General features: G+C 34.3%; 2 protein-coding genes across 2 annotated transcripts; one reads left to right on the top strand and one right to left on the bottom strand.

Moving 5' to 3' along the window:
• On the top strand, positions 1-966 carry LOC132281486 (uncharacterized). Its single transcript, XM_059783189.1, has one exon. The coding sequence runs from the start codon at positions 1-3 to the stop codon at positions 964-966; it is 966 nt and encodes a 321-aa protein (XP_059639172.1).
• Positions 967-8609: 7643 nt separating this feature from the next.
• On the bottom strand, positions 8610-10584 carry LOC132281480 (uncharacterized). Its single transcript, XM_059783181.1, has 3 exons — positions 10392-10584; positions 10057-10304; positions 8610-8849 (listed from the first exon to the last, which is right to left on the bottom strand). Exons 1-3 carry the CDS (start codon positions 10582-10584, stop codon positions 8610-8612), a joined length of 681 nt encoding a protein of 226 aa, XP_059639164.1.
• Positions 10585-11758: the final 1174 nt, after the last annotated feature.

The following is an 11758-nucleotide window of genomic DNA, read 5'->3' as shown; positions in this document are numbered from 1 at the left end:
ATGGACCTTCTCCAAAATTTTCGGGTGCCAAACTTTGCAACTTTCTCAGGAGAAGGCAACCAATTGACTCTTGAGCACATTGGCCGTTTCACATTAAAATGTGGTCCACTCAGCAACAACGATTGGTATAAAATGAAGTTATTCTCTAACACCCTCACTGAGACTGCCTTCAAGTGGTATCTAAACTTGCCACCAAATTCCATCCACACTTGGCAACAGATGCAGAATGTGTTCCATGATCAGTTCTATAGGACAGAACCAGAAGTCTCTATGTCCGACCTATCTAGGATCCATCAGTTGTCAAATGAGGATGTTGAGACATTTTTGGCTAGGTTTAAGAAGGCACGAAATAGGTGCCAACTTACTTTGCCTGAAGAAGAGTTTGTTAACTTGGCCCTTCGCGGTTTAGACTTTGAATTACGAAAGAAGTTCGAGGGTACTCATTGTGGAGATTTGTTCCAATTAGCCGATAGGGTTACCAAGTATGAAAAAATCTTACGAGAGGAAAACGAGAGGAAAAACTCCTCTCAGGGGACCTATTATAAGGACCCTAATTATGAAATACACATGGTTGATACAGTATATGATGACCTAGAGGTCGATGCTGTTGAAATTATTTCAAAAAAACCATATGTATGTAAAGCTTTAGCTAAGCCCTTAGAGACTGTTAGCGGTGTTCAACCCTCATCATCTTCAGCCAAAAGGAATATCTTTGAGGCTGGCAAACAATATGCTTTCGATATAAGTAAAGCAGAGCAAATCTTTGACCACCTGTTGTCTGATAAAATTATCAAAGTCACTGGGGTACATAAAATACCTTCAGCTGATGAAATCAAGGGTCGAGAGTATTGCAAATATCATAACTCCTGGAATCATGCAACTAATAATTGTGTTGTCTTTCGTAATGTGATTCAGGTACAGATCGAGAAGGGGGCATGGAAGTTCCCGGAGAAGAAGAAGAGGTGATGAGCGTTGACAGTGATCCATTCCCAGCCTTGGTCAGCAGTAACGTGGTCGAAATCTCAATGGCCAGCAGGCCACGGAGAAGAATTGATTTTGAGGATACTTCAGCTAACAGAGAAAGCAAGGCTGAAGGAAAGAAGCCGATGGTTAAGGAAACTCCAAGGTCTAAGGATGACTTAGAAAAGGAGTTGCGGGAGGCTCAACTGGCGCTGATCAAGTAAGGATTATGCCCTAACACTACAAGAAATTAGGTTTTTAGTGACGGTCGAATCTGTCCCTAAAAGTCCTAAGACCGTCCCTAATAATCGAAATCGACCGTCCCTAATAGTTGTGTCCCAAAAGATTTTTAGGGACGGTAAAAGTTGCCCGTCCCTAAAAAGTTCAACCTTTAGGGACGGACTTACTGTCGCAAATAAGACCGTCCCCGTTTGATTTATTAGGGACGGAGATACTGTCACAAATAGGCCGATTTATTAGGGACGGATTTACTGTCCCAAATAATACCGTCCCCTTTGATTTATTATTGGGGACGGTATTTACTGTCCCTAATAGTCCTATTGATTCATTATTGGGGACGACATTTACTGTCCCTAACAATCGATATTTTAGAGACAGTTTGTTGTCTGCCCCTAATTACAATACTTATTAGACACAGCTTGTACTGTCCCTAATATGATTTACTGTCCCAAATATGATTTTATTATTATTATTATTAAATTTGTATTATTATTATTATTATTTTTGGTTTTTGCTCGGCTGAATTTGTGTTCTAGAAAAAGTTATTAAACGAAAACATCCGGAACTAAAAAATACATACATCCACAACATCATTCTAAAAAGAAAAAAATTGATTATCACAATAATAAAGTGCCAACAAACCATCTCTTAATCTCATTATGAAACTACAAATTCTCCAATTTTGTAAACAACTAAAAGTATGTACTAGCTGCTTTAACATCAAATGGTTCCAAACATCCTCAAAAATTAAAACATCATTTTAAACTGAATGAAATCATGAAAATGCATGCCAAAAAATACACATACCAAAATAGTTAGAAATCAGCTAGCTAGCCATCAAAAAGTTCCAAAATATATCTACCAAAATAATTGTCTTTATAGTTCATTCAGGTGCTTGTTGGTGGTTGCTGATACCAGCTTGGCGGGGTATGCTGCTGTTGGGAATGTGATGGAGAATGTTGATATTGGTGGAACCATGGTGGTGGCGGCTGTTGGTGCTGTTGTTGCTGCTCAAGGAGTTGTTGTTGCTGCTGTTGTTGCTGCTCAAGGAGGTGTTGTTGCTGCTCAAGTAGCTTCTGAATTGTATCTAACTTCTCCTCTAAACTTGTAACTTTCTCCGTAAGTTCTGCATTTTTTTGTTCAACATTTTTCACCCTTTTTCTAGAAGCCTCTTCAAAAGATGAGGATGAACGCAGGCTTGGAGCTACAAAACCATTTTCGAACCCACGACGATATCCCTTTCTGATACCTAATTGGTTTTCCACTATCTCAACATCATTTACGATAAGTCTGGTACCATCAGAATTGTGAGAAACTTCTGAAAACTTCTCTTTCATTGCTTCTTGAAATTAAGATTAATGTAGTTTTAAGCATCAATAAGTCAATAAAAAAGTAATATTGCAATCAATAACTGGACAACTTTTTTCATTCTAAACTAAAGAAAGGTTCTCAGTTCTATGGTCACCTTTTCTTCACTTTTCTGATTTTTTTGCATTTCTTTACTCTACTGATATTTCCTGCTTATTTTCCTCATTTGCAGTATTCTATTTTCATTTCAATACTGACAGTAGGAAAAAACACAAAATAAATGTGCTATACTGGTATGTTGTTTAGCATTATTGTCTTCAATTTCACAAATAAGAGAATAGGTACTCCATATTAGTCTATGAGAGATATTTTTGTCATTTAAATTGGGGATAGTTTTGTCATTATATTTTTTTAATTAGTTGTCTTTTCACTTTCCTAACAATTAACTAACGGAAAAGTTAACCAAACCTGAAAGAGGTTTAGATTTTTTTTTTTTTTTTTTTCACTGATCCATGATCAATAAAGGTAAATGTGAGAGGCGTCGGAGCATTTAACCCTAAAGATAATGATAAAAGTATTGCATTTATTTTATTTTATTTTATTTTTTTAAAGGAATAAATATTTTGAAATAATTTAAAAATAAAAAATGGGCTATTAATACAGAACAGAGGAGTATATTATGTAGAATTGTAAATATAAATATTTTTTTGCACGATTTGTAATCTAAAATAGTGCCAAAATTACACAATTATAATTTGTCGGTTACAGCTGGACTAGGAATTTAAATTTGTCCTAACTTAATTAAGTGCTCTCTACCTGCTTGAGTAACACCCACTAACGTACACCTACTAATTGCAGTTCTTTAATTTGAAAAAGATATAATTGCAATTCATATTACTCTTACTACATATTTATTTTTAAATGATCGGCTATTATATACATAGTAATGATAAATTTAATTGCAATATTATAAATCTTATTGGTAAAGTATGGCAATATTAGATGTGAGTATAAACGTAAAGAAGGGAAATAAAATTGTTAATTTTTCAATTTCTTTAAAAATTTAAAATTAAAAAGAAATGAAATGATAATGATAGAATATGTAAGAAAAGTAATATTAAAGTCAATATAGATTTAAATTCACAATAAGCTCTTAAGGTAGGGGTGAGTGGTGACATGAAATTCTCTCCTACACAGATAGGGTCCAGTGTGTTGTAAAAACAACGTAATACTTTATATCAAATTACATTAATCTTTGACACAACGCATATAATACACTTAGAATGAAAAAAACAAAACACGTAATAATTTTCGATATATGATAATATTTCATATTGCATTTATTTGTATAAAATTAACATATAAAAAATTATTACACGTTCCAAACTGCATTATCCCAGAACTATCCTAGTTTGTGGAGTGGTTACATTGTTGTGCCAAAGTTTTTAAAGCAACCATGTCCTATTATTTGTGGTTACTATCTGTATTTTTGTTAATTTTCTTTGTGGTTTGATTACTATCTGTATTTTTGTTAATTTATATATAAATAGAGTTCTAATGGGAACGAGGGACTATGTAATCGACAATTTAGGTAAAAGAATTTTTCGATTTCTTTCCTTAAGAACACATTTTAACGATTTTCATCCTAATCTATGTTACTATATGGTATATAAAAGATAAGGACAAGATAGTAAAATGACAAACCTAGTCTTGCTTGGCCCAACCAAAAGCAAAAACCTGTTCCAAAACTTATATGTTAAGGTAGGTTTGCCTCCTTAGAGGCTTGCATTGTACATGTTTTTTGATGTGTTATAAAATTATCTTATATAACAAAAGAGAGAAAGCAAATTAAAAAAAAAAAAAAAAAAAATGGAAAACACAGCTTGGTTGGTTATTCAAAACCATTCTATCTTTTCTAAATTATAAGAATGACCACTAATTCAATCTCCCCTGATGGGTGACATGAGGCTCTCCACATAGCCTCCTACTTTACACACACTAGCATCTGGAATTCCTCCAAGTATTAGATCCCTACCGGTCTCCTCTCTTTTGTTGTATAAAACGAATTTCATGGAGTCAGTCACTAACAATAATTCATCATTCGTCATGGAAACTAATTTAAAATGTGAAATTTCAATCAAAAAACTTTAGTCCAAGACCACGTCACACCATATTCCATCATCACCCAAAATTCACCCTGACAAGTTGGCATCAGACATTATTCCAGCCACAGCAAATGATACATGGTCATCAATTTTATATATCTTCTCAGTTGAGGTTGAGGCCTGAAGGAATTTGGAAAGGATCGACAACCCCATCTTCAGACAACTCCATACTCATCCTGCCATCCTGGTATAGACGACCTTCAGGGCAGAAGATCGCGTACCTTCTATTTTATGGTAGGTATGGCACCTTAGAGACTTGTACAAGTTTTTTCATCTGCTATAAAAATATCTTACCCAAAAAAAAAAAAAAAAAAAAAAAAAAAAAAAAAAAAAAAAAAAAAAACACCAACCCAATGGATGAATATGTCACTAATCTTTATTGCTTCAATGTCGGTAATGATTCTTGGTTCAAGGTTTATGGAATAGAGAGGAGAATTTTTTATTTTTTATACTCCCGTATATTTTTTTACCAATATATCCTCGCTGTATAAAATAATAAGTTATCCATTTTAATTTTTTTTTAAAAAGGTTAAAATTAAAAATTATATATGTACAAATAGTTATTTATTTTCTCTCCCCTCCAATTTTGGAGGGATAGAAAAACAAGAAGAAAGAGGGATGAGGCATCCCTCCTGTTCATTCATCTCTTCCCTTCTCTCCAACCAAACACAAAAAGTTTCGTCTATCCCTTCTCAATCATTCCCTCCAACCAACCAAACATAGCATAAAAGCTGTTATTACATTATACAATTTTTATTTTTACTTCTAATATGAATGAAATTTTCAGGTTCAAAAGGGAAGTGGAGGAATATGAGTAAAGTAAGTAAAATAGAGGGCGGCGGTTGGTCGGTGATTGAGGCAGTACCAAGAATCCCAGTCTTAGATCTGTTTTCTCATTATTAACATCTTCCAACAATAAAATTAAAAGATTCTACGTGTACTAGAATTTAGATATATATATATAGATTCAAATATAAGTACCATTTTTATTTTTATTTTTATTTATAACTAATAATAAACTTATATCAGTTGTAACTATAAATATAGTACAAAGATACTTACCATTGTACAATTACGCACAGCCACAAGGACTCAAATTATCCAAACAATGAGATATCCTCCACAGCTTCACAATAACTGTCACCAACCCAAAAAAATTTACTCCTTATATCATAAGAATACGAGGAATTTAAAAGCCCAAATAGGAGTTTCTTCCTCGTCCAAGGATCTCCTATTCCTCTCCCGCCATCTAGAAAGGAGCAACCCTCCAAAGGTCTCAAGTGGGCTTGCTCACTATATACCCTCTCCAAGCTTTCATCCATGCCCATCGAAAATAATGGCATGAACAAGCGAACACCAAACAAGGCAAGAAGCATATCCCATCCTTCCCTAACCACTGAAACTCCTCATCTCTCTTGCACATACAACATCTATCGACAATGATCTGACATTCTCCTCGAATTGTTGATCGTCAAATTCATCCGAAAAAGCCAGCATCAACTGGACTTTTATACACAAAATAGCACTCCAAGGGAATGGACTCTCCTGCACATCCAATAACCTCCTATATAAAAAGGGACCATGAATCTCCCATGAGAAGAAGGTACCCAACCCCACTCATTCGTCAATCTGACGACAATACAACATAGCTAAAAGCTGAACAAGGCTCTCCTCCACCTCCCAATCCTCAAAATGCATCCCAAACCAACCGTCCACTAAACTTTCTTAAACCATCCAGAAAGGGGGGAGTGTATCCAAGAGAACTACTACACGAGACCCCTACCACAAGCCCACTAAACTCTCAAACTATCCACAATGGAATTACAATGCCATCCCCTTTAACCCCAAAAAATGGATAACTCAAGATGGAATGCTTTAACACCCAAATAGGAGCTTCCTCCCCTCTTGCGCTACAAACCACGTCACAAGAAAATGGGGCAGCCCTTCAAACTTTTTCTAACTTGGCTTACTAACCACTATACAACCTCTCTCCAAGTCTCAAGCATGCAGATCTTGTAGATCCATTCCTAGCCATCGTCCAATGCAATATATATACGCATCTATTCTACACACACACACACACACATATTTACAGATTTACCAAAAAAAACATTCCACAAAAGATAACATCAGTAAAAAGTTAATCATCTTGAATACACTAAATTTAACCACACATTGAATTATTTTGTTCAATATCAAAACATGATAATCCAATTGTGGTTGTGTCAAAAAGCTTGTTAAAAATCACTTTAAATGTTTGTCACCAACTGAATCTAGATCCATTATTGCAATGGCGGCTTGATGCAGTTTGGGGCCTAAAGCGAAATCACTAAATTATGTATTCTCACGTTAATTATATTAATACAATACTACAAATAATTATTATTTATTTTTTTCCCACTGACTGAAAAACAACAAAGGATTAAAATAAACTAAGAACATATACAATCAAAAGCCAACACCTGTAACCAAGCATCAGACCACAAATCTCAATCTCCATCACCCCTTCTAGCTGCTACTTCACTCCTACTAGAGCAATTTTACTTGCACAGTGAGCAGCAGCATCACTACACCTAGGCATCCATTTCAGCACACAACCAGAACATTTAGCTAGCAAGGAAGATACATCTTCAATAAGAACATGCATCCCAGAAACAGAGGGTCGCGACCACAAAGCTGGTTGTCAATCACCTTCAACAATTACATTATTGTAACCCCACACAACTTTAAAACTTCCCTCAACACAAAGTCTCTGTAGGGACTGCACTACTAACATGATTAATAAACACAGATACTACCTTAATAGCTTCCCCTCTCAACTTAACTTGCAATATGCTTAAGGAAATATAGAAACACAATTGTTATATTGATTATATAATGAATAATGCAACTGGGGAGAAATTATCCTCAGTATCATACTCTACGGGAATCTCTTCTTTAATCCACTTTTTTCAGGCGTCTTACACTTGCATAGATTCTTATGAAGGTCGGAACTATGCCAACAAGAAGTAATAGAAAATTAAAACTAGAGAGTTCGATAGTCAGTATGCATTTTAGCACTTGCAACGCATATAAGGTCAGGGATTTTTTTAATTTATTTTTATTTTTATTTTTATTTCTTTGTGCAGGAAAGCTAGCAGTTATAATTGGGTCTTGTACAGATATTTTGCAAAGTAATATCACAGGACACTCACGATTTCTCCTGTTCTCATTTCTCTTTTCTGTTTTCAAAGCCTAATTCGCAGATGACGTCGTCTCACAGGAACCCTAATCAAAGCAAAAGACCTAATTCCCATCTGATTAATTACCATTCTTAACGCCCCAATTCATATACATTGTACTGAAACCACTTTACACACGGATTCTTTTAATTTGTAAAGTTTTTAATTTAGATATAACCTTTCTGCATATAAGTATATATACTGTAACTAATTGACTACATATACACACACACACAATCTTATTATCAAACAAGATGGCAATAATAACACATTAAGAAAAATAAAAAGAAAGTAAAATGGAGGAAAAAACTTACGTAGTTCTGTTTAGCTATCTCGCTTACCCATCTAGTTTCTTCCCTAAAATGCGTGTCCTTGTACATGCGAATAGTGGGACCTTCCTAAAGACTTTCAACTTCCTCATCTTCTTCGTTTTGCCTTTCTTGCCTTTCTTGACTTTCTTTCAGCTGCAACACAAAATATGATTTAGATGGATAATAAATTGAAATTTTATAATAATTATAATAAATATTACGTACATAAACATTATAGCGTCTGGCGAAAGACATCGATCCAGAAACATGAGGAATCTTATTCTTCGAACGGTTGCCTTTATTTCTGTCACTTATTTTCTACATAGCAATTCAAACAATAATACAAGTTAAGAAACCTAAATAGCTAGTCAATCAATGCATCATAATCAATGATTTCAAGTAATTTAAAGCAAGTGGTTAAAAATCCGAACTTGAAATTCTGGTGACGTCCACCAATCGCACATTTTTCCCCAAACATCAATATCAATAATACCATAAGGATGCAAGCGTGCATTCTCAATTGGAAGATGCTTGTCAAAATGATTCTTCAATTTATATCTATATTTCCTCAAGCGTTCGGACATTTCCTTAGTTACTCGCTTGAAATCAGTTTCATTGTCATGTGCATCCACTCCAAAGGTCACCTTTATAATGGACATTTAATTTAAGTTAAAAAGAACACAATAATTCACAAAACAAATAGCATTGAAAATATGAAAAATAACTAACAAGTCAACAAAACAAGTATTTTAAGAGAGTGGTATCTCACTTTCTTAAACTAGAGTTCTTCCCTGAACCCCTCATATATGTGATTGATATCTTTATTTTATATTGTGTAACAGTAAAGAACCCTTATGATTTTATTTTGATTGAATTGAGGGTAAATTTGCTAAAAGATTGGTTCAGGAACTCTGCCATTGAGAGATGGAAGAGCTAGAATATAGATAGAGAGAGAGAGAAAGAGAGAGAGAAGGGAAATTAAGTCCTATAGGCTAGTATGTATGCATATGTTGATATATAGAGAGAGAGCTTAAGTCCTCAAGGGTGGGTTGTTACACACTTATGTTATGAACAAATAGTAAAAAGAAAAATAGTGACTGGTCCAGTTTAGAAGCAGTTTTATCCTATCTGCTTCCAATTCCGTGTCTCAGCCCACCACCATTTTCTTTCTTTTATTACTGTATTATTGTTTGAGAATCTTGTTTAAATGCATCATGTGTTTTTGTATGCTTGTGGTACCAAACTTCAGCTTGACTAAAATACCCCAAAGGGTTGTTACACACTTGTGTTATTGAACAAATAGTAGAAAGAAAAATAGTGACTGGTCCAATTTAGAAGCAGTTTTATCCTATCTGCTTCCAATTCCGTGTCTCAGCCCACCACCATTTTCTTTCTTTTATTACTGTATTATTATTTGAGAATCTTGTTTAAATGCATCAAGTGTTTTTGTATCCTTGTGGTACCAAACTTCAGCTTGACTAAAATACCGTAAAGGGTTGTTACACACTTGTGTTATTGAACAAATAGTAGAAAGAAAAATAATGATTAATGTTACTGATTGCAACTTTAGAAGTAGCAAAATGGGCGTTCATTCCAAATTAGATTTTCTCTTCAATTAAACAGAGGGTGAATATGCAATTTAGGAAATTCCAATTCCAGATTTATGTTTAAAAGAAGAAAAAAAAAAAAAAAAAAAAACTCCTAAAATCAAATACCCATTAATTCCACTTTGTGACATGTAATGGAGATTTTCTCCTCTTGTAATTGTTCCTCTTTTGAATATTTATAAAAAACAAATACCCATTCAAGAAAAAAAAAAAAGAAGATATAGAATATAAAAGAACTTATTACCTTAAAATGGTCATAGCAGACCTGTCTCTCATAATCTGGAATTTCCCTCCACGTTTTATATTTCAATAATGCTTCTTTATTTCTCGCATGGATGCTAACCTCAGCCGTCCATAAATTGTGATTTTTGCCAACGGGTTTAATATAACCCGTCCCAAACTCTACCGGAATTGGAACATCCTTTCCATAGAGGTCCTGAGCTTTGTGTAGGGCTATATTCTTTGCTTTTCCACGCCCTTTTCGTACTGGGCCTGAAAAAAAAAAATTATCTACTTAATTAAAACATAGTCATTCTACAAAAATGTTGTAGTTAATTTATGATGAAGCATAATTATCACCTCCATTTGGTTGTGGCCTCGTCTGCGAAGTATTACCATCACCTTCCATAATAGGCTGTTGACTTATTGAATTACTACCATCAGCTTTTCCACTCGGTTGTGTGGCAGCTGAACTTGTAGATGGTGTCTCAGTTCGAGTTTGAGTCACGCTGGACCTTAATATTCCACGCATTGGTGCCTCAGAAGTGTCCATAATTCTGTTTACAAGCTGATATGAAGAATCAAGTAATATTAAATCAAAATAAACAAGCATATGCATAATACATTCTGAGTCATTATTTGATATTGGCTACTTCAGAACATAAACAGAAAATAAATCAAGTGATCTAAGATTAGTTTAAATAAATCAGAAAAATAATGAAGCCCACAACCAAACTAAAAGATAAATATATTGAAAAAGAAAAGGAACTCAATTCTAGATAAAGTTCACATAATGTATTAATCATAATTCCAAAAAAATACAGCACATGCGTAACAATACAAAGCTTCATATGTCATCCAAATCAGTTTCATCTTCGGACAACAGTTCTGGTTCCTCATCTGAACTATACTGAACGTCATCTCTATCATCATCCTCGTCAACCCAAAAGTCGTCATTAATTGCTGCTTCACCACTACATTTTTCAATCACTTCAGCATTAAGGGTTTCACCCTCTAAATCATCCCTGTTCAAAGAGAGTGGATCCATGTCCAAGTCCACTTCAACAATCCTATCCACAATGCTTGGTTCATTCTCTTGGTACGCTGCAGTGTTAAGCATTTCATCCTCTACTACTGCTTCACCCTCTTTTTCAGGTACATCAAATGAGCTTCTATTTGTTATATCTTGAACTACTTCCCATGTCCCTTGAAATTTGTTGTCTTTGATATAGAAGCATTGTTTTGCTTGATTTGCTAACATAAATGGCTCATTTTTGTAAGCTCTACTGGCTACATTTACACTTTTAAAATAAGTATCCTTATGTATACCAATCCTAACATCAAACCAATCACATTTGAAAAGGAAGATTTGTCTACCCAGTGGATATCGTAACTCAATGATATCTGTTAGTTTACCATAGTAATCTTCACATTCTCCTTTCACTAACACACCACAATTCTGCGTTCGTCGGTTTTGTTCCCTTTCCTTAGTATGGAATCTAATCCCATCTACAATACAAGCAGAATATCGACTTACTAGAGATCCAGGTCCACACGCTAGCGAATACAAATCATCACAAGTTGTTTCCTTTTGATGATGACGCATTTTCAAGATCTATTGAAAAAATTGTAGTGTTAAATAAATGATGGCACATCATTTTCATTAAATAAAAGAATTTGATTAATTAAGTCCAATTTATACATGATGAACTTACTTGTGTTTCGAA

The sequence above is a fragment of the Cornus florida genome, unplaced genomic scaffold (genome assembly GCF_030987335.1).
Source record: "Cornus florida cultivar Cherokee Brave unplaced genomic scaffold, ASM3098733v1 CherokeeBrave_3.0.0_Hap2_Chr01, whole genome shotgun sequence".
Lineage (NCBI taxonomy): Eukaryota > Viridiplantae > Streptophyta > Magnoliopsida > Cornales > Cornaceae > Cornus > Cornus florida.
Note: the sequence above shows the minus strand (reverse complement) of the source record. Positions and strands in the feature narration are given on the sequence as shown.